At 52.2% G+C, this 22,551-nt stretch overlaps 1 protein-coding gene across 4 annotated transcripts; it reads left to right on the forward strand.

Moving 5' to 3' along the window:
- Nucleotides 1-4,221: 4,221 nt before the first annotated feature.
- On the forward strand, nt 4,222-22,551 carry LAMC2 (laminin subunit gamma 2). 4 transcript variants are annotated; one of them, XM_061345699.1, is made up of 23 exons: nt 4,248-4,496; nt 8,826-9,014; nt 11,502-11,631; nt 12,524-12,622; nt 12,849-12,985; nt 13,368-13,490; nt 13,620-13,809; nt 14,159-14,271; nt 14,537-14,755; nt 15,637-15,816; nt 16,337-16,570; nt 16,804-16,940; nt 17,264-17,417; nt 17,539-17,744; nt 18,020-18,099; nt 18,564-18,701; nt 19,472-19,616; nt 19,847-19,996; nt 20,515-20,629; nt 20,716-20,915; nt 21,482-21,640; nt 21,728-21,827; nt 22,024-22,551. In XM_061345699.1, the coding sequence occupies exons 1-23, from the start codon at nt 4,418-4,420 to the stop codon at nt 22,272-22,274; spliced, it is 3,528 nt and encodes a 1,175-aa protein (XP_061201683.1). In that variant the 5' UTR covers nt 4,248-4,417; the 3' UTR covers nt 22,275-22,551. The 4 variants fall into 4 exon arrangements, with proteins under 4 accessions (XP_061201684.1, XP_061201683.1, XP_061201686.1 ...); XM_061345702.1 differs by lacking the exon at nt 4,248-4,496 and adding an exon at nt 10,871-10,908 and having other exon boundaries at nt 8,903-9,014; XM_061345701.1 differs by lacking the exon at nt 4,248-4,496 and adding an exon at nt 10,804-10,908 and having other exon boundaries at nt 8,912-9,014.

Raw genomic sequence — 22,551 nt, forward strand, 5'->3', positions numbered from 1 at the left:
TTTGTTCACTTGTTTGGTTTTTGTTTGTTTGGTTTTTTACCAACATTGCTGTTGAGCAGATCCTGATCTTTCAGCGGGACTGCAGGTAGCAGTGAGGGAGCAGAGAGTTGGGAACTGCTGGGAGCAAACTTGGAGGATACAGCTCTAACGTGTCCATGTGGATCTGAGGAAGGAGAAGAGGGACATACAGCTGTCATGCTGAGCTGTCAGTGTCCTATGCTCCCCATCTATAGCCCTGGTGTCTTAGACCACATTCTGGTTCATCTTTCTAGGTAACTGCTGGGCCAGTACCTTCAGTGGGGCCACACCTGACAAACATCAGCAGTGCCACATAAAAACAAAATCCCATGGAGGTGCCCAGCGAAAACCAGCAGAGAGGTGGGACGGCAGTGCTTTCTTCCCTTATCTCTATGTGTCTGTCTTGCTCCCTTGCTGGTACAGGCAGGGCCTAGGCAAGGCAAGGACAGACATGAGAGCACTTCCTTGCTGCGCCGCTACTGGTGCCCTGCCCCGCTTGCTCACCACCACCACTGCTGCTGTGACCTGGGCAGGGCAGTGCTCCCCCATGAACCGTACATCCCACTGCCTGACTCTGTCTCTGCCTGGATATCTGTTCCAGTGTCCCTGATGGACAGCTGGAGTTTGGCCACCCCTGAGCAATGGCTGCCTGCAGCTGTCTAATTTCCTCTAGACCCACCAAAACCAGCCATAAACCCAAAATGCGCCAGAGGGAAGCCCATGTGTTCCTGAGCAATGAGGAGGTATGTGCTTTTATTATTTTTTTTTCTTTCCAAATGGTCAACTGATAATATCACTGTGCTTTAAATCCTGGGTTATAAAACAGATCGTCCATGTGGGAATAGCACTGTGTCAAGGTAACACCTCCATGCACTCATGGGGGAGGTGGCTTGACCTGCTGGCCCTAAGCCTGCTTTGAGAAGCCTAGGACACCAAACTGGCAGAGGGGGGACTCAAGTCCAGGCTTGATTGCTGTGCTGTGCATTTGGTAATACTGGTGTGGTAGGACCCCTGATTTTCCATGCCAGGGAAGTCATGGCTGGCAGGATAAAGAAGGTCTGCTGGCAGGATAAAGGTCTGCTGCCAGACTGAGGGAGGAACTCCTCAGGCTGGAAGAGGCTGGTGGTAAGTAGGTGTGTGCATGTAGTGGCAAGAGCACTGGGCAAGCAAACAGAGAATAGCTTGAGATAAGCCACTCAACAAACCCTGAAGGAGAAGCAAAGGTTGCCTGCAGAAGCGTTCCAGAGCTGAAGTTACAGGAGGATGTTGCAGCTCATAAGATTCCTTGAAGAGGGAGGCTTAGGGGTGCCAGGGATGAGCTGGGCTGCAAGGATATGTATGATGTCCTGAGGTTCTTTATCTACCATGAGCGACCAAAACAGGTTTTCTCCCTTAGTTACATCAATAAAACAATAAAAGCCCTATTACTCTAGGGCTTTCACACATCCATCACTTGCCACTGGCAACCACCAGTGAAATTCAGAATATTATGTGGATTCAGACTATCTTTGGAGTGATAAATTCTGCCATGGCCATGTCCTCAAGGACTGATAAACCTGCTAGCCACTGTGATGGTCTCCTTGCAGTAGCAGCTTGCTTAGTTCCGTTATGAAGAGTGAGCATAGGGCATCCTCACAAGGACTCTTTATGTTGCAAATGTAAAGAGCTGGCTTCTCTAGTGAAGAAATACTGATTCATTGCAGTGTCTGATGAGCACCACTACTCTTTCATGCCTCCCATTGCTTATGCTTCTGCTCACTCTCAAAAGTAAGATTTTGTCCTGGTTTAACCCCAGCCAGACAGCTTGTTCACGCACTCCCGCCCTCCCCCTACTCCCAGAGGGACTGAGAGGAGAGTCAGAAAGAATGCAACTCCCACGGGTTGAGATAAGAACAGTTTAGTAACTAAGGTATAACACAAATCACTGCTGCTACCGCCAATAATAATGATAAATTAAATAACAGGGGAAGAGAATACAACACCTCAGCACCAGCCAACCGATAACTCGCCCCCCCTGCCTGACCAAACAATATACCAGCGCACTCTTATCTTAGTGCATGGACCAGTCCCTATAAAGCTGCTGAGTCCATCTGGTCCATAATGTCAGGCTCCATCTCTTGTAACAGTCTTTCAGAGCAGGAGAGGCTGTGTGCAGTGTTCACACTTGTGAATAACCTGGGCAATAATGTCCATTGCTAAGTCCACCCCTCGATCATGAGTCCATCTCTATGTTGCATCTCTGCCCTGATGACCTGAAGTGCCATGGGCCCACCAGGCTCAAAATAATTCACTGTCCCCTCCAGCAGTTACTGCAACTTGTTGCTGGGGACTCCATACAGCTGCCTTCCATCTCCAATGTTTCCAAAGCACTGGAGGGGTCCAGTGGACTAGATACTCACCCATACTGTCCCACACGCCCTGCCACTCATGACTGTCCAGCCTTGGGGAAAACCTCTTGGTCTTCCCGTATCATCGTCTAATCCCAGAGAAGACCCAAACCTGACTCTGCTTAACTTTTGGGATCAGACAAAATGGTGGTAGGTAAAACACACTCTGTGTGTGTGCCAACATGCTGATCCCCATCACAATCAGCAGGCAGGTCCCAAGGGTCCCAACATTTGCTCTGTGGAGGGTGGTGGACATCTGTTTGCTCCAAATCTGGTGTGTTTAGAAAATCAGGGCTCCAGAAAATACATTTTTGATAGTCTCATAGCATGCATTCATGTGGCTTTCAGAGGTAATCTTGAAGAATGGTGGAAGGATGACAAGGTAAGAGTAACCTAAGTAAGTATGCAAAAATGACTGGAGAGAGAGCTGGATGAGTTCCTTGTTTGCACAAGTGAAGTAAGAGGTGGGGTGGTAACAGTGAAATAGAAGGGATAATACAGAGGAGCCACATCAGGGAACACTTTCCTGATGGTCAGAACTGGTTTTCAAAGAGAGAAATCAGCCAAGAACTTGAACTGGGTCAAGGTCCAAGGGAATTGCTGTACTGTGCTGCTGAAGGAGATGAGTTTCCTGAGTGTCGGTGGGTGGGAAGGATGTAGCAGAGGTGTTTGGGGCAAACGACATAGTTCAGAGCAGAAGGGATTAAGTGTATTTCCTTAGAGGAATACGCAGACCCTAAGAGCTGCCAAATTGTTGTGAACACTACAAGTGGCTTCATCTCACTCTTAAAAAGAAAACAAAAAGTCAGATATGACAACCTTGGGTGCCAAACCCCAGCATGCCACCGGCATATTCATAAAGCTGCCTTTGTTGGTGTGAGCTATAATGAGATCCAGTGTGTGAAATTAAGAGGAAACAGTTTGTTTATAGAAGAGTGTTGACTCAGTCAGTGGAGCCAGGTAAGCTTGGTGGAGATACGGTGAATTCAGCCTGGCTGCACCCATGAGATCACCAGGAGGAAAGCCCTCTGAGTCAGCTCCAGGTGCACGACTGTCTGGAGGCTGTTGGGCAGCGTCAGAGACAAAGATGAGAACCTAAATGTTAATCACCAGAGGTTTGTTAGCTCTGGAAGGAGCAGACTATCAGCACCCGTTGTGTTGAGTTTCAGACCCTAATGCAGAAAGTGACCTGAAAGGCAACTTGTCTTAGATGGGGGTACAAATTTGTTAGGTGCCTTCATTCTATCTAAAGATGCTCATGGATCCCTTGCAGTCATTTGTGACAGTAGGTGTCCCATGACAGTAAGTAAGGGAGTAAAAGCAGACAAACGTGATGATTCTGGGCCTCCACCCTCCAATCTGGGGATTTCCTGAACTTGATGCTTGTCCTTATAAGTCCCGATAGATCTGCTTTCTGAGTACATATCTAAGCTGTCCTTGAGGTCTTCTTCACCCCAGTAGCCCTTTGCTCTGGGTCCTTCTAGTCACTTCTGGCTGGTTTTGAGCTCTGCTCTTGCAGGTTGGTTGTCTGGACCTGGTGAGCAGGCACTCCTCGTCCACCCTCCTGAGGCTTCTCATGAGCTCATCGTGTTCCAGTTAGCTCCCTGCAAGCTGCCTGCATGCCCGGGCAGCCCGGTTCTCCGCCGCCAGCACCGGTGCCCTGCCCTTGGAGGCAGCGGCAGGGGGTGGGATAGAGGTGGAGAGCCGCAAGGGCAGGAGGGGTGTCTGCAGGGGCTGCGGTTTCTCTTTCCCTGTGAGCTAACCCCCCTCATGGAAGGTGCGGGCAGGAGATCCCGTCGATGCGCCTATGGGGTGCGTGTGAGGGCTCCTGCCCGTACCGCCTGGGCTGGGCTGGGCTCTCGGGCCGGGTGAGTCAGCCCACGGCACACGCTCTCTTCCTGTGGGGAGTGACTCAGGTGGAGCAGCCGATAAAAACCACGCGGAAAAAAGGCAGCCGGCGCGAGCCCTGCATCCCTGCTGCAGCGGGCGCCCCGTGCTCCCCAGCACAAGGAATGGCTGGGTCCTGGCTCCTGCCCCTCTGCTGCCTCGTGGCGGCTGTCCTGCCCGCAGCCCTGGGCACCAGCAAGGAAGGTGAGGCTCCGGGAGGGTCGGCGGTTCCTGCTTTCACGCTGATGTGCGGTCCCGCCAGCGGCTTTGCTCGCATCCCTGCTCCAGGGCCAGTAACTGGGAGCCGTCTGGGTGCTGCAGCACCCTGCTAGGGTCCTATCCCCTCCCGCCTTTGGGATTAAAATTGGACCTTTTAGTAGGTTCTTTTCCGTAAATTCCCTCCAGGGTTAAATATCCCGTGAGCATTTAGACTTTATTTTTTCACTGGCATCCCCTTTAAAGAACTATTTATGTGCAATTACTTTATCGCTTTCTGTATAAAGCCTTGCTACTTGGGTGGGATTCGGGTGTGAGCATGAGCATCGCCCAGGGAGCGGGTGGCTGATCTGCCCACTGCTGCTGTAGCCAAAACCTTCTCTAAGCCTGAGGAAGAGCTGGTGGCATCCAGGATCCTGCTTCCTGTTGCAGTGTGTGTGGTGTGTGTATTTTGTGTGAGTCCGTGGGGCTCGCAAGCTGCCCACTGTGGGAGGCGGGAGTCTCCCATGGAACACAGACCGATGGCAAGCTTTATAAATGCAGTTCCCTCTTGCACGTGCAGTTGCAGCGGAGGGTGCAGTGCAAGGATGTTTAAGCATGTTCAGCCCAGTGGTAGTTCAGTACCAGTTGTGTTGGTCATAGTCTGGAGTTGGGTATGCTTGGTCAAAATTGGTTTAGTGTGGATTTTGTAAATACTGAGATACTTCAATTTATTTTGTTTGCAGTACTCATGTTCTGAAACACGCTCACTGGAGTGAAGTTGGTCTTTCATCCGTTCTAAGTGCAGTGCAATGTGATGGGCGGGAAAGTACTGAATAAGTGGGGGTTTTGTGGGTTTTTTGGGGTTTTTTTTTGTGGCTTTTTGTTTTGTCTTTTTTTTGTTTGTTTGTTTTATTTTGGGCTTTGTTTTGTGTTGTTTTTTTTTTTCAGTGTGTCTGGGTGTTCTCTGTTGTGTTTCGGTGGTTTGTTTTGTAATTGTTGTTTTGGGTTTGGGGTGGGTTTTGGGGGGCTGGTGTGTTTTTTTTTAAAGACCTGATTGGCTTTACGTGCTGCTTGGAGAATTATTATAGCAGCCTTAATTGCACACAAGTTTTAAAATACTGATGTTGCAGTTGCTCCTTCCTGGCAGCGTGTAGGTTGCTGCTTTTCCATGGACTCTTGAACCTCTTTCTACACATACGTAAAAGGGACAGCCAATAAGTGGCCATGCGCTTCTGCTGCAGCAGACTTTCTGAGTTTGTTTGGGAGGTGTAAATTAGTCTCCCATGCTGTTCTGTGGTGCTGGATGTGTGCTTGTAATTAGCACACACGATCCTGTTTTGCTTGCAAATGTTTGAGTCAAATTGGGTTCATGTATGATCTGGTCGAGTGGCAGAGGTCAGGGTGCTTGTACTCTGACCTGTGCAGAGCTTTGCCCAAGCAAGTGTGTTTGCCTTAGTGGTGTGCCTGCACATGATGGCTGAAGGGGTGTCCCAGGGTTCAGGGAAGAGCTGGGGAGTGGAGGTCAGATGTGCTGATGAGGTGTCCGATTTGGTGTGTTGGAAAGGAGACACCAAATGGCAGCTTTTGTTTCCTGGTGCATGGTCTGTCCCTGCTGATGCTGACGGAGCCCCGGGAGCTCCAGGCAGATCTTCCTGCACTGAGAAAGCTGTGGAGTTGGGTGATGGGGAAACCCAGGACTGAGAGTAACAGATGGGACAGCCTGGTGGGTCATTGACCCAAAAGCACAGAGCAGGGAATGGCTTGTGTTGTCGTGGAGCCTTTGTTGTGTGCAAAGCTCTGTTGTTCTCTTGATAAAAGGAGTAGTCTTTGCAGACCAGCTCATATGCACAGGGCTCTGGGTTCTGTTCCTTGCAGACCCAGGGCCAACCTCATTTTCTGGTCTTGTGAATTTAAGGCCATTTCAGAGGTGCAGAGCTGCCTGTCTGCTTCTCCAAGTCTTTCTGATGTGGGAATTTGTCTCAACACAGAAAACATTTTTTGCACTTCATTTAGCTGGGCAGGAACTGAGGGAGTGATGTCCTGCTGGATGCATGCCACAGGTCTCCTTCATCCTAACACAGCCCTAAAGACATCCAGCTGCAAAGCTTCTCCTCTGTGAAGCCTGTTCTTCACAGCTGTCTGGGAAATCTCAGGGCACTTGGACACAAAAATGATCCTGTCCTCAGTTGGTCCCGAGTGCTCTGTCTCATTAGCAACTCCAGCGCCCCACTCTTGGTAAGGATTAACCTGCCTGAGCTCAGGTTTCCAGAAGACCAGCAACAGGAACATAGACACCCGTGGGGTGGTGGCACTAATCTACAACACCATCTTAAATGGCTTCTGATTAGACCTGAATCCATGCCAGGGCTGGAGAGCAGACTGAACGTGCTGCAGCCTTAGAGCAAGACCTGCAAAAGGGTTTTTGTTCCCTGGGGGAATGGTGCTCATGCCTGTAATTCATCAACTCAGTAAATCCTCCAGATTACGTAGATTTAGGGTGATACATGGATGGGGTTTAACTCAATGATCTTTATGTGTCACTTCCAACAAGCTTTAGTGTGGAGGGATAGGGGGGTGGGACTGACCCCAAGCCGTCTGTCTGTGAAGGTGAGCACAGATGGCTTGAGAAAGTCCTGTGCTGCTCCTCTTGGTGGGATGTTCATGTTGTCTGGTCACTGGTGATGTCCCCTGAGCCTCTAGATGCTTTCTCATACCCTAAAAGACAGGACTTCTGCACCTATAAGTCCTCTCCCTGCAGGCTGGGGTAGCAGAAGACCTTCCTGGTCTCCTAGCAGCCAGGCTGCAAGGAAAGAGCCATGTTTGCCAGAGCTAGGAATATCTCTCCCCATGTTTGCTGGCACATGAGGTCACCCCTGTTCTTGGCAGCAGGCTTGGCTGAACACCTTCCTCTGGTATGCGGGTGTTCATGGGTGTGTGCGAGGGTGCGGGCGGTGCCCAGGGTGCATGCTTGGGCGATGAGCACAGCAGCTTGTGCCTGGTCCCTGCAATCACAGATGCAGAGGGCAGGAACTTGTATCCTCTGGCTAAGCTCTTCCAGGAGTGCTGAAAGGAGGAGCCTGCACGGGTGTCAAGTACAATGTGCTGCCTGCATCCATGCTGCAGGTTTCTGCTTGCTTTTAGATCTCCTCCACCTCCCTGTGCTGTCAGAGGTGACCTGAGCTGGGGTAGTTTGGATCGTTTCATCAGCAAGCTCTGTATCCCTGCAGAAACTGCCTTTTCCCTCAGGGTGTTTTTCTTGTGCTTGTCTTTGCCAACTATTCTTTCAACTGTGCCTGCTCTCCTCAGTGGCACTGAGGAGCTCATCTGAGATAAAGGTTCTTGGATTTAAACACTCTAGTACTGGCCGCTGAGGGTTTGCCAAATAGGTGAGAGATGGATTCAGGAGAAGACCTGGGCAAGACAATGAAGAGTGCTGGAGCGCGCTCTTCAGAGGCCCTGTCTGTCCTGGTTGTGCTAGGATGCAAAATCCCATGCCTGTTCTTCCTGGCATCTGTCATGCAGTGATGTGGGCAGCTGCAGCTTTGTTTCCTGGGCAGGGTGGGTGAGATGACCTGTGTAATCCTGCCAAAACCTTCTTTTTGTTTTAATCTGCCTGTTGGCTGGCACACTTCTGCCAAGCTCCTCTGGTCACAAACCCCTCCTTATCACCCCTGCACTTGGCTGGGAGGACACTTGTGCTGCCAGCCTGGATGGAGAGACCTGGTGGATGTTGGCTGAGCTTTTCTTTCTGGGCTCACTCCTGGTTAGAGGCTGGGTGAAGCAAAACATAACCTAAGGGATCCTTCCCTTTTCCCTGAAGTCACCAGTAAGATTCATAGAATCATAGAATAGTTAGGGTTGGAAAGGACCTTAAGATCATCAAGTTCTCAAGATCATCAAGATTACTCATGCTTTTCTCAGGACAACCCAAGTTTGGGTTGGGTTGGTTTTTTTTTGGTTTGGTTTGTTTTGTTTTTTTGCCACCCCTGCTTACTCAAAGACTTTTTTGTGTTGTAAGGCCTCCACGAAGCCATGTTGTGCTGTGGAGTGGGGCTCCTTGGCCTGTGGGGGGTGGCCATCCTGAGCTGTTTTGGCAGTGAAATTGGGCATCACTCCAAAGTGAAGGGATGCAGGGCACAGCATGGGCAGCAGTGGCACATGGGTGTCTGGTGGACAAGTTCAGAGACATGGGGACAGGGCTTGTTATTACCAGAGCAAGAAGGAGACTTTTGCATTACCTGGGCTTGTTCCTTGGCCATCAGGGTGGGCTTATGGCTTTGTGGCTGATACCCTCATCTCTAAGCATCATTTGAGGTGTCCCTTTCCTCTCCCCAGTGTGTGACTGCAACGGGATGTCCAGGCAGTGCATCTTCGACTGGGACCTCCTGAGGCAGACAGGCAATGGGTACCGCTGCCTTGGCTGCCTGGGCAACACGGAGGGTGCCCGCTGTGAGCGCTGCAAGGAGGGCTTCTTCCGCCAGCGGGAGGAGGACTGCTGCCTGCCCTGCCGCTGCCACCCACACGGTACGTGTCTGTCTGCCGGGGACATGGTTGGGACAGAGGTGTAGTAGGGCTTACAGTGCCGGCCGAGTGCCTGCTGCCATGTGTGTCCTTAGGCCCTGTTGAGCACATGGACTGGTCTGGCCTTTGGGTCCCTACACATCTGACCAGAGCATAGCAGGAGAAACAAACTGGGCTGGCTTGACTCCAGGTGGGATCGTCTGGGGAGGTGACAGAGCCCAGTTCTGTGTTGCTGCACCCCAAGTCATAGGAGCACCTCCTCCTCCTGAGTGTTTCACTGCTTTGTGCTGGGAGTTTTGAACCCCTTAGCAACTCCAGACCATGTCCAGGTTTTGAGACCCACCTGCCCCCAGAAATGATCACAGAATGGTTTGCGTTGGAAGGGATCTTCAAAGATGACCTAGTCTAAACCCCCTGCCATGGGCAGTGATACCTTTAACTAGAGCAGGTTCCTCAAAGCCCCATCGAACCTGGCCTCAAATAATTTCAGGGATGGGGCAGCCACAGCTGTGCTCCAAGTCCCACCACCCACAGCATAAAACTTTTATTCCTTATGTCCAATCTAAACTTTCTGTCTTTCATTTTAAAACCTTTGCCCCTTGTTCAGTCACTACCGGCCCTGGTAAAAAGTCTCTGTTTGTACCATTTCCCCTCCTGAGGCACAGCACTGTGAGCTGAAGAATTATCCTTTCATTTTTACAATACAATTAAAAGCCTTTGTGAAGCTCACCTTTATATATTGATCCCCCTCTGTACATTCAAAGGCCCCAGTAACATCTCCCCGGAGGCTTTTCTTCTCCAGGGTGAACAAACTCAATGCTCTCAGCCTTTCTCCATAGTAGAGGTGTTCCAGCCCTCTGACCATTTCAATGGCCCACTCTGCAGCCACTCCAGCAGGGTCTGTGGCCCCAGAGCTGGAGGCAGTATTCCAGGTGGGGTCACATGAGAGTGGAGTAGAGGGTGAGCATCACCTCGCTCAACCAGCTGGCCATGCTGCTGGCGATGCAGCTCAGCACACAGTTGGCTTCCTGAGCTGCAGATGCATATTGCTGCCTCATGTCCAACTCTTCATCTACCAGTACCACCAAGTCCTTCTCCATAGAGCTGCTCTCCGTTCATCCATCCTCAGTCTGTACTGATACTGGGGATTGCCCTGACCCAGGTACAGGACCTTCCACTTGACCTTATTGAACTTCATGAGTTCACATGGGCCCGCTCCTCCAGCCTGTCAAGGTCCCTCTGGATGGCATCTCTTCCCTCCAGCACCTCTATCAACAATACCTGCCTCACTGAGAGGGACCCTGCTCTGCTCTGCTCTGCCCTGCCCTGCCTTATATTTGGCTGGTGGCCATGAACCTGCTGATGCCTACCAGGATTTGCTCTGTAGGGAGCTGCTTTCCCTTTCCAGCTGCCATCCTCAAGGACAGTGGCCAAACCCTAACACTGAAGTGTCAGCTTTTGCCAGCTCTTTGAGTCATGCTGGTGCTTCCTCAGTGCCACAGTGTTTGGCAGGCTCTGCAAAGGCTTTCAGTTGCATTGTCAAAGTGAAGGGACAGTTCCTGAGTTCACAGTGTTGCACCTTGAGAGTGGAGGTGGTGCAAAGTGCTGTGGCGCTTGGGGACTGATAGGAACCTTCAGCCTGTCCACCTCCTCCGGCAGCTTTTTGCAGGCTGCAGGGCTACTGGATGGGATTTCTGACTGGGGTGTTTGTTTTCTGTGGGTCTTGCGGTGCTTACACAGTAGATGTGATGGCTCCTTCATCCTCATCATGTTTTGGCTTGCTCTGCAGTAGGTAGCTTGTATATCTTGCACTGAGGTGCTGTAGATTTTGAAATGCCTGTTGGTCTCTGTTAAGGCAGGAAGATCACTGGAAGCACCATCTGCACAAGAAAAACAGGTGGCAAGAGGACAAAGCAATAGGCCTTAAGGGGGTGGGAGGAGGGTGAATATCTGCTTGTCTGACACCCCTGCTGGCATGCAGGGAGGGCCCAGCTGCAGGCCAGGGCCCTTGGCTCTGGCATCCTCTCTCCTTGGTGCTTACATGTGTTAGATGGTTAGAAATCAAAGATTCTGCAATGGTCCTTCATCCCATAGAATCCTTGTAGAGGCACCAAATCAAGTGCTACCTATGTCTACTAGCAGAGGGGCTAGCAGAGAAGAAAAACATTCTGTGCTTGGTTTTCATGCCCTGGACTCAGTCTTGTCCTCCACAATGACCTTTATGGCAGGAAAGAGGATCCTTGTCCTGGGCATCTGGTCACTGCCTGCAGGGATTTATCTTTTCCAAGTCTCCTGCCTCAGCTGGGGAAGCTGAAGCAGCTGTAACAGCCAGACCTCGTGTCTCAGCCCTGTGCCGGGATCTCAAGGGGATACCTGTTGCTGGGTTGTTGCTGCAGTGATGGTGTGACGCTTTGCTCTCCTGTCCTGTAGCAGCATTGCTGGGCAGGTGTGGGGAGGTGTCCATTTAAACCTCTTGCCCTCTTTCTGCAGGTGCCCTCAGCCCACAGTGCAACAGTGATGGCGAGTGCAGCTGCAAACCCGGAGTGATGGGCAAGAAATGTGACCAGTGCCAACCAGGTTTTGAGTCCCTCTCTGAGGCTGGGTGCCAGAGGAGTGGGCAGTAAGTGCTGGTGACCATAAGTTGCATAGGGACTGCTGGAGGACCGGTTCCCAGAGCTGTTCCAGCCGCTGTAAAGAGCCTGTGCTGGCTGAAAAGCAAGGGCAGAGGCAGTCTGTGTGTGGCAGCACACTGATAGCCTTAAGGTAACCTTGCTGTGAGAAGGCAGGCTCAAGCAGGGCTGAACCTCCATTCCAGCCTCCAGAGCTCACTGTTGCACAATAGCACCGAAATCTGAGCTTAACCATTCTCTGAGGCATTTGCTTTGTTATCCATATAATGTCAGACATTCAACAGACAGGCTAGGTGATGTCAAACAAAACCTGCCCACACATCAGTCCTGCTGTGTCAGTGCTGCTCACAAGGACTGGCCCCATGCAAAGATGTGCATGCAAAAATCGACCCCTTCCTTTGCAGGGAGCCCTGTTTAAACACCTTTCGAAGCATTTCTGGTTTGGCTTCCTCAGTGCTGTGTCCTGTCTTCTTCTTTGCTTCACTCTGCCATTGGTCTTTTGGAGAGCAAATGGTCGGGGCAAGGGGTGGTCTGCCATGATCGGTCTCCTGCCCGAGCCTCCTTGGGGTGTTGCTGCCTGTTGGAGCTCAGCCGGGGTCTTTTAAACATATCCAGGGCTTACTGAGCTCAGCAGAGCTTTACTTTGCTCTTGTAGCTGAATCTGGTGCTTTGGGGTGGTAGTGTTGGGCACTGTCTCAGCCTGGCATCCCATACTGCTGAAGGTGAATTACTTAGATGGCTTCGGTGATTATTTGTCCCCTTCTAGCATGGGATTGGTACTTGTGGGGTGGATGTCTCTGCTGTCCTGTATAACATCTCGGGCACTGAGCTCCCAGGCCAAGCTGGAAATCCAGGTAGAGTTTCCTGCTGTCCTTGTTGCAGGAGCCTGCAGTGTGCGTGTGACCCAGCTGGCAGCACAGGGGACTGCCTCTCCGGCCGCTGTGTCTGCAAGGCGAGCACTACCGGAGCACGGTGCGAGAGGTGGGTGTCAGCAGAGGTGGGTGTCATGCTGGACTACTGAGGGGCATGTTCTGCATCTCCCCCACAGCTGCACGTGCTCATCTCACCATCCCAGCCTGCTGATGACTTTGAACCATGGCAATGGCTGTGTTGCACAGCTGTTGTTAGAGGGCTGGTTGTGTTGGGCAGGAATGTTGTCAGACTGTTGGGCAGACTTGAATGTTGTCACCTTCTTGTGCTTTCCCAGGTGCAAAAGAAACTTCTATAACTTGGATGGCAGAAACCCTGCAGGATGCTCCCCCTGCTTTTGTTATGGACACTCAGCTGTGTGTATCAGTGCAGACAACCACAGCGTCTACAACATCACCTCCACCTTCCAGCAAGGTGAAGCCCTAAGGCTCCTGGGGGTGTTTGCCATCCCTTTTATTCAACAAGCAGCATGCAGTAGCTGCCTGGTTCACAGCCCCACTGGAGTAGCTGTGGTTCGATGGGTGGGATGGCTTGATCATAGGCAGAAGTAGGGGCTGGGAAGGGAGGGAGGGAGCCATGGGCTGCTTTATTGCATCTTTCCTGCCACCTGGGGGGAAACCTCTATACCCAGCCTGACTTATTTACAGATGTATCAGCACAGAGATACTTGTGCTGCTCCCTTGGAGGTCAAGGGGTAGGAAACCAAAGGGTTTGATAAAAGAGAGCTTTAGGAAGTTGCTGGAGTCCTGGAAACGCCTTCCCTGCCCCCACTGACTGCTCCTTATTGGTGCTCCAGGTGCAGAAGACTGGCGAGGTATTCATGAAGGCGGCTCCCCAGCCCAACTTCAGTGGTCCCCAAGCCATCAGGATGCCTTCATAGCAGCAAGGAGATCAGAACCTACATACTTCGTGGCCCCCCGTAGGTGTGGGATGAATGAGGGATTGAGCTGATGATGTCTGCTTTGCTTGGTCTGATCCCATGAAGTGAGCTTTCAGGAGGAAGGCAAGATTTTAAGCCTTTAATTTTTTCCCTTCCTTCCCTTTGCAGCAAAATTCCTCGGGAACCAGCAGCTGAGCTATGGGCAGATGCTGTCCTTTGATTACCGCCTGGACCGAGGGGGACGCCAGCCATCTCCTTACGATGTGGTCCTGGAAGGAGATGGCCTGAGAATCACGGCCCCCTTCTTGCCCCAGGAGAAGGTTCTGCCCTGTGGTGTCAGCCAAACATACACGTTCAGGTAAAGGGTGATGCTTGGCATCTGCGGCTGTGTGAGCAAGAAAGGCTGCAGCTTGAAGGTGCTCCTGGATTCAGCTGTGGTCTCTTGGACGTGGCAAAGAGTTGCTCAGTTTGGGCTGGATGTATCTCGGGTGCTTCTCTCCTGGAGGAGGTTACTTTGTGAGAGGGGCAGTAGAAAAGCCTGTTTCAAGGTTGGGCTGGATATTTTGCTTGGATCAGTCACATGGGTGGAGGTGGTTTCCCAGAACCTTAAACTCAGGAGAGAGACAGCCGAGGGCTGCCATATGTTCTTGATGAAGCATCTCATTTTCTTAGAAACCGGTTTCATTTCTCCCCCCTCCCACGGGCAGGTTGGATGAACACCCAAGCAGCAAGTGGAGCCCAAGGCTGAATCACTTTGAATATCGCAGGCTGCTGGGAAACCTGACAGCGCTCTGGATCCGAGCCACCTTTGGGGAGTACAGTAAGTGAGGGAGAGCTTGCATGCACAAGGCCAGCTTCTTCTCACTGCTGGAGATGCAAAGTCTCCGAGAGAGACACCTTTGCTGAAAGGTATTAAAAAAATAATAATACTTTTAGAAGTTCCCTAGGATAGACAAAATTAAATTATGAAGAGATTGAGTAGGATGGCAACAGTGGGGGCAGCAAAGCCTGCGGGTGTTGTAGTGACACAGGAGATGTGCGCGAGACCTGGGTGTGGGTGACCGACCGGCTGTACCTCCCTCCAGGCACCGGCTACCTGGACAACGTCACCCTGGTGTCGGCACAACCCACTGCCGGAGTGCGCGCTCCCTGGGTGGAGCGCTGCGAGTGCCCGGCAGGATACCAGGGACAGTTCTGCGAGAGGTGTGCCCCTGGCTACCACAGAGATGCCCCCAGCCAGGGGCCCTTCAGCACCTGCGTGCCATGCAGTTGCCACGGGGGAGGAATCTGTGATCCTGACACCGGTAAGAGAAGCCATCTCCACACTGTGCTTGTGGGGGTATGGGATCACAGGGCTGCTGCCTGAAAACAGAGCTGTAGGGAGTGTGGGGGCACTGAGTAGGGCAAGATTATTGACCTGGGAGGCTGCAGTGTAGGCAACATCCTGGACAAAATGCCCCAAGGCCTAGAAGTGCTGCATTCAAAAATACAGTTAAGATGCGATTTGAATCAAATTGGGTTTAGATGGTGCTCACTGGAGGGAGAAAAAGCATCCTCTACTGCTTGGGTAGGACTCCCTTGTAGGGGGTTTGGACTAGATGACCTTTAAAGGTCCCTTCTAAACCAAACTATGCTATGAATCTGTGATATTCTATGGCATGAGTAGACATCAGAAATATCTACATACTATATCTACTATGTACCTTGTTAAAATAGCCCACAGTGTTGTCATGTAAAGCCAAAGTAATGCAAAGTTAAACTCAGTATTTTCCAAGTCTGAACTGGAATTTCCAAATATTTGAGCATTGAACAGGAGGCACAATGCAATACATGCCTCCTTAGGAGCTATACAAGCTGTGAAAAAGGAGATACAGCCACCTTTGTGTGGTTATAGCCAGCCTTCCTGCCTTGGGATGGACTCTCGGTGAGGCCTCACTGGGATCCCATTGCAGGAGCTGGGCATGGTCCTTCTCATGTAATGAAGCACTGATGGGCAGAGAAATGAAGTGGGTATGGGCAGGCATGGAAATCCTGAGGGGTCCAGTGGAGGATGCTGGACCACAGGAGCTTGTGCTGCAGTGGGTGGCATGACCACCGGTGAAAAGTGGCCAGGAGGTGAAGTGGAGGAGGGTGCTCTGCCAGGAGTGAGAGCAAAGTGCCCTGAGCTCTTTCCTTCCTCCTTCAGGTGAATGCTACTCAGGAGATGAAAATGTGGCCAACAGTGTCAGCTGTCCCTTTGGCTTCTACCGAGACCCGCGGCAGCTGCACAGCTGCAGGGCATGCCCCTGTGGCAATGGCCAAGGCTGCTCGCTGGTGCCAGGCGGTGAGGAGGTCATCTGTGACAGCTGCCCTCCTGGAGCTGCTGGTAATGCACTTCTCCAAGCCACTTCTGCTCTGCCTTTCTCCAGACCTTCTGCCTTATGTACTGGAAGATGCAGGCATCTGTGAGCCAGGATACTTGCAGCTGGGTGGATCATCCCATCTTCTCATCCTGGCTTGCCTATGACATTGCTGCTCCAGCCTCTCTGGGGTATTTCACCCCCAAGAGTTGTGTAAACACACATTACCTGCCCTGGGAAAAGTTCTTATCTATACAGAAAATGTGAATGGAAAAAGGATGGTGGAGAGGGAGGGGAATAGAGAAACGGGGCAGGGTCTGTGGGGAATGGGAATAGAAAATGGCTTGCCTGAAGTCAGTTGTTACACAGCTTTTGAGAGCCTGTCTGGTGTGTTGTGCATTGGCTTTGGCAGTAAGGAGAGTGGAGAACCTGTTGTGCCGAACCTTATTGGGCTGAACCACCCCCATTTCTGTGGAGCAGAAGAAGCAGGGCAGCCTCTGCCTTCCGGGCAAGAGCATGAGCTTCTCCTCATCTCTCCTTTCCCAGGGGCCAGCTGTGAGTACTGTGCTGATGGCTATTTTGGAGACCCAGCAGCTTCCCGGCCCTGCCAGCCATGCCAGTGCAATGGCAACGTGGAGCCTAACGCCGTGGGGAACTGCGATCGCCAGACGGGCGAGTGTCTCAAGTGCATCTACAACACTGCTGGTTTCTACTGTGACCGCTGCAAAGACGGCTTCTTTGGGAACCCCCTGGCCCCTGATCCTGCTGACAAGTGCAGAGGTGAGATGCAGGCACAGCTTGAGCTGGGGATGAGCAAGAAAATCCACACCAGAGCATAGAGTGGCTTTATGGGAAGAGGGATGTTACAACAGCTGAGGCTGGAGAGTGGGATCAGGAAGCAAGAACCAGAGGGCAGGGCTAAATGGTGGGAGGAAAGCAGGAGGTGGATGGAAGGATGTGCTGAGACTTGAGAGTGGTAGGCTTCTTTGAACCTGTACCCCTCTGACCTGCAGCCTGCACCTGTGACTTGGCTGGTGCTGAGCCTCTGAAGTGCAGGAGTGATGGGAGCTGCATCTGCAAGCCCGGCTTTGAGGGTCCCAACTGTGAAGAGAGTGAGTGCCCGGCTTGCTATGGCCAGGTGAAAGCCCAGGTGAGCATCTGTGCCAGCCCCAGGGCCACTAAGTTGCAGGGAGTGCAGCGATATGCTTGTCCCCAAGCATGTCCTCCTCAAGCATCTCCTCCTGGTGTGGTTGAGAAGTAATTTTGTAGGCTGTGCCTGAGCTTTGATTTTGTACCCAATTCAACTGACAGAAAAAAAAGGCCTAGTACTGCCGGCCTGCTGTGCCCCATCAAAAGAAAGCCCTTGCTTTGCTCTCCATCCTCTGGCCAGACAGTGGACCTAGTTCTCACCCTGGTCTTTCCACTGTGGGTTTGATGTCTTGCTGGCTAAGTTCTGATCTACTATGTTGGCAGATGGATGTGTACCTGCAGCAGCTGGTGGAGCTGGAGCTGCTGTTCTCAGAGGTGCAAGCTGGTGGTGGGCCTGAGAGCCAGGAGCTGGACGGGAGGATGCAAGTGGCAGAGGAGATGCTGCGGAACATTCTTGCGGAAGCCCTCAGCCTGCAAGGTACCACACACCTGCTGCCCTCAGATGGGGCCATCTGTGCTGTATCAGGAGGGTTTTGCTGCCTGTGCCTTTTTGCTCAGTGATGAGTTTCTCTTCAGCCTTCCTTTTTCGTTCTCACCAGCTTCTGACAGGTCTCTGGAAAGCCGTGTGGTCAGGATAAAGGGGCAAGGGTCCACTTCCCAGAGCCGCTTGGATGAGATCAAGGCAACGGTGGAGAGGCTGAGGTCCCTTGGGGGTCAGTATGAGATGCAGGTGCAGGATACTCGGCAGCTGCTGGAGAGAGCCAGGCTGGACCTGGACCACAGTGGAGCCACTCTGCGTCAGATGGTAAGAGCATCCTCATGCAACATGCTCCTAATTTAGCCTAAAGCTGAAAAAAACCCATGGGGAAGGGAAGAATTTAATGTATTCCAGTTATTACCTTCGTTTTGTGAGTGCTAAAGGTATCCTGATGGTCCTTCCTGTAAGGCTGGGAACTGGAGAGGTGCTGCTTTTGGGGGTCTGTAGAGGTTTAATGTGCCGCAGTTGCCTCTCACTGCTGAATCAGATGGAGGGTAGGAAAGAGCTCTCATGCCTCTCTGCCTCTCTTCCTCCCTTCCCAGACCCTTCCCACTTCAAACCTTCCCGGGGGCTCAAATCAGTTCTTGATGCTGGCCCAGGAGGCTCTGAGACTGGCCAACAGGTGAGTTTCTCCCACCATCAGCTGAGAGAGAGGTGAGAAGGGGGACTGAGGTCCTGCTAGGCACCCAGAAGGTTCTTTTAGGTTGTCCTTGCCTATCCACCAGCCTGCAGCTGCTGCAACCTCTGTGTCAGCCCTTTAGCAGGGGAAGATACAGCTGCTGGGCTGGCTTCACTGCCCTACAGAGCTGTCCTCAGTAGCCTTTGAGGGTAGAGTTGGGTGTGGTTTAGAAGCATCTTTAGGGTCAGAGTTTGGTCCATGGGTGTCCAGTGGGAACAGGCAGCATCTTTCTTCCCCTTCATGCTCCTCTACCCCTAGGATATGCAGAAGGGATAAGCAAAATATGCATTCCCTTCTCAAATGTGCTGTATTTCCTAAAAGGGAAAAGCATTGCTGAATACAATGCTAAAGGTGGAGAAAACTGGGGTGGGAATCCTTTCTCATGAGCACCCCCCTGTGCTTTGCAGCCATGCACAAGCCGCCAACACCATTGAGCAAGCTGTGAAGGCAGCACGGGAGGACACGCGGCAGGCACTGGAGTTGGCACGCACGGCTGCTGGTGGAGAGACAGTCACAGCCAGCTCCCTGCAAGGGCTGCGAGGGAAGTGAGTGCGGGCTGTGGTCACCCACAGGTAGCTGGGGGGCATGGGAGGGAGGAGGGGGGTGGCCAAGTGTCTGTGCCCCCTTCCCTGCCTCCCCAGCTGAGTTGCAGAAATGTGTTGTTAGAGGCAAAACAGGCAGGGACTTGGATGGACTTTGATTGCTGATGCTGATGAGCAGCTCTGCGGAGCATCTGCTTCCAACCCCACAGATGATAATGTTCCCAGAGGCCTGCCAGAGACTGGGGAAAGGGGTTTAATGTCCTGTGTGTGAACAAGCTCCCGGGGATGACTTTCACACGTGGTTGCAAATCTGGGCTGGGTTTAGCCTAAAGGTAGATTTAGCCCATGTTGCCTGGGTGGCTCTTCTGATCGGGCTGGTGTCTCTCCAGAGCCCACCATGATGCTGGGAGTTTGCACACCACTGGAGGGGTGTGAGCAACAGCCCTAAATGAAGTTAAGAAGCTGAACAGGGATGTGTGGGAGGAAACAACCTGTGGTTAGGATTGGGATTACTGAAGCCACTGTGGACCCTGTGAGGGTTCAGCTGGTGTGAAGCACCCTTGGTTTCTGGAGTTGGGAGCAAGCAACCAGCAGACACCCAGTTTGACAGAGGGGCTGGAATGCAGGGGATGCTTGCAATTTGCTTTCCCTGCATGATAAATCTTCATGAAGTCTTGGAGAGCATTAATGAGTCAATGTAGAAGGCAGCATTAATGTGATGGGAGGTTGGCAGTTTGGCTGGTACCATGTTCTTAAACTTCCCATCCATGCAGGTATGAGGACCTGAAGTCGCTGGCTGGAGGCCTGAAGACTGAGGCTGATGGAATGGCCTCTGAGGCAGACAAAGCTCATCAGGGCAGCCTGGTGCTCCTCAGCTCCCTGTCCCGCCTGACAAAGACCGACATTGGGTCCTTTGAGGTGAGGGCTTTGTGCCTGTGGGACCAGGAGATCCCTTTTTGATCTCCCCTACACCTTCCCTGCTACACTACCAGTGACTCAGCCCTTTCCAGAGCTCTGTCCCCATTGAAGAGCCATTTGATATGCATCCTCCCACCCTTCTGTCCCCATAGCTGGCTGCAATGCATCTATCACTGCTTGCTGTGGTTCCTGGTGAGCATCCAGGCAGTCATTGCTTCTCTGTGTTTCAGGGGGAGGCAACCCGGCTGAAGCAGGATGCCAGTGCTCTCCTGAGCTTGGTGGACACCTACATGGCACAGTACAGGCAGCTGCAGAGCCGCACAGGGCGCTGGGAGGAAGAAATCAAGCAGCTGCTGCGACGGGGAGAGGGCAAGAGAGCGGTAAAGGATTGCCTGGGGGGCTGCAGCTTGAGTCATCTTCAGTGTGAGCGAAAGCCTTGGTGGGATGCCTGTGGAAAACACCACTATTAGTTGGTATCTTAGCCTGTTTGCCAAAGGGGAGTCAGCTCTGCTTCCTGCTGAGGACAGTGCCCTTCCTCAGAAAGGCAGCCACGTGGGGCTGGTCTTCTGGAGCCAGTGGGAGACCTCACTGTGTATGCAGAGCGGCTGCTACAGGGTCTCACCTGCATATCACCCCCATATGAGGCAGGCTGAAGACCTGCTTCTGGGAAGATTATAGCTAAGATAACTCAGGATGGCTGGAGCTGGTTGAGGAGCACCAGCACAAGCCTCTGCTGACAATCAAGCTGCGGCAGCCATGATTCAGGGGCAACAGCAGGCACTTGGGAACAGGCTGATGGGGTTTCTCCCACAGTGCAGTTCCTTTCAGACTGCTCTGGGACTGATGTTCCTGTACCATGTCCTTCATCTGCCTCTTGTGTCCTCTTCACCCATTGCAGGCACTGACGCAGCTGCTCTCCCGAGCTAACCTCGCCAAGAGCACAGCCCTGCAAGCTGTGAGCGCTGGCAATGCCACCTTCTATGAGGTGGAACAGATCCTGAAGAGCCTCCGGGGTAATGTCTAGAAACCCTTTCTTTCCCCTTCCTTGTGGTACCTCGCAAAGGTAGTGCAGCTTCATTTCCACACACGTTTCTTTCAGAGTTTAACCTGCAAGCATCTGACAAAAGAAGGGAAGCTGAAGATGCCATGAGGAGGCTACCGATTATCAGCAGCATGGTCACAAGTGCCAGGGAGAAGACAGACCGAGCTGAATCAATCCTGGGCAGTGCTGCTTCTGAATCCAAGGTGGCCAGAAGCACAGCAGGGGAAGCAAAGGAGATCACCAAGGGGATCCAGCAGGTGAGGGCAGGCTCTGGTGCTGTTGCTAGGAGATAAGGGTTTGGAAGGGAGAACCATGGAAGAAGAGGTGGTTGGCAACTTTATGGTGGACCTGATGTGCTGACTTGGGCTGACATTTGACTACAGTGGATCCTGCAGATACCAGAGTTGGCTGTAGATGATTGGGGGGGGGTGGGGATGTGGAGGTCTACAGGCACCTTTGTCCCTTGAGGAACTCTGTAGCATCTCATTGTGGCCACTTTTCAGTGATCAAGGGGATTTTTCCACAGTCTGAGTCAGTGGCAGACTATAGAGCTCCCAGAACTGGTGTTGGTGGGTTCAACTCCCAGATGTATGTTGTAATTCCCCAGGGATTTGCTGATGTGTGCAGGAGCGGTTGAGCCATGGCCACAGAAACAACTCTCTGGAGCAACTAAGTGGTGCGAGAATATGAAGGATACAGGAGAGCCTGTGATCATTTTGAGTCCCTGTAGAAGGAAGCTGTTTCCACCAGCTCCATGCCCTGGTGCACCCAGACTAATTTCAGCCATGCTTTGCTCCTCTGAAAGTGTCCTTGCCTTCCCTAGGAGATTACACGGCTGAAGGTGGAAGCCAACAAGACAGCTGATGGTGTCCTTGCCCTGGAGAAGGCAGTGGCCACTCTAAGACGCGAGGCCAAGGAAGTGGATGGCGAATTTGAGAGGAAGAGCTTGGAGGTTGAGGCGGATGCTGCTGTGATACAGGAGGTGGGTCCCTGTCTCCCCACCTTGCCCTCTTCCCCCTTGACTTCTGGGCTAGACATCACCTTACATGTGCTGCCTTGCCTTCTCCAGACAGCTCAGGAAGCTCAGAGGGTCCATGCCAAAGCTGGACGGGCAGGGGTGGTCGTGCAGGAGACATTGAGTGCCCTGGAAGAGCTGCTGCATCTAATGAGTAGGTTTTGTGACGCTGCAGTACAGCATGGATGGAGGCGGGTTCCCACTGGGGTCTAGGCAGGGGTATTGGGAGTTTCGCAGGAAGCAAAATAATCCAATGCCTGTAAACGGGCTGGGTAGCAGAATGGAGTTGAAGTATCTAGAAATATCTAGTCCTCAGGTTCCCTCTTCCTTGTTTTCCTCCTGTGCAACAGACCAGCCTGGTGCTGTGGATGAGGATGGCTTGAAGCAGCTTGAGATGAATTTCAGCAAAGCCAAAACCAGCAGCAGTCAGCTGAAGGATGAAATGTTGGAGCTGGAGCAAACAGCCACACTGCAGAAGACCCGGGTGCGGACACTGGAAAGCAACATTGATGAGATCCTGGCGGATATTAAGAACCTGGAGGATATCCAGAGAAATCTTCCTTCAGGCTGCTACAATACAAAAGCCATTGAATTGCCATGAGCGAGCTCTGGAAAGGCTGCAGCGCCTGCCAGGCTGAAGGCAGGGAATCCTGGCCCAGCTGCCTTCCCCAGGCCTGGCAGGACAGACTGTGTTTGACTGTGTTGAACTGATCCTTACCCTCAAGTTCAGTGTGGCAGCTGAAGTTCACGTTGACACCTGGCCCTGGAGAGTCCCTGGTTTTTCAAAGTGGTCCGTCCTTCAGTCATGGGAGGAAGGAGACGCCTGGATGAGTGAAGGTGCTACTGTCTGAAGAGCAGCCCACTCCTACAATGTTTCT

This window comes from Neopsephotus bourkii, unplaced genomic scaffold, assembly GCF_033783945.1.
Source record: "Neopsephotus bourkii isolate Nb327-2 ecotype Australia unplaced genomic scaffold, CSIRO-AGI_Nbou_v1 NB_234, whole genome shotgun sequence".
NCBI classification, from domain to species: domain Eukaryota; kingdom Metazoa; phylum Chordata; class Aves; order Psittaciformes; family Psittacidae; genus Neopsephotus; species Neopsephotus bourkii.

Coding starts and splice junctions, on each gene's coding strand:
- LAMC2 (XM_061345699.1), top strand. CDS start 4,418: ATGGCTGGGTCCTGGCTCCTGCCCCTCTGCTGCCTCGTGGCGGCTGTC. Junction 4,497..8,825: donor CCTGGGCACCAGCAAGGAAG/GTGAGGCTCCGG, acceptor TCCTCTCCCCAG/TGTGTGACTGCAACGGGATG. Junction 9,015..11,501: donor CTGCCGCTGCCACCCACACG/GTACGTGTCTGT, acceptor CTCTTTCTGCAG/GTGCCCTCAGCCCACAGTGC.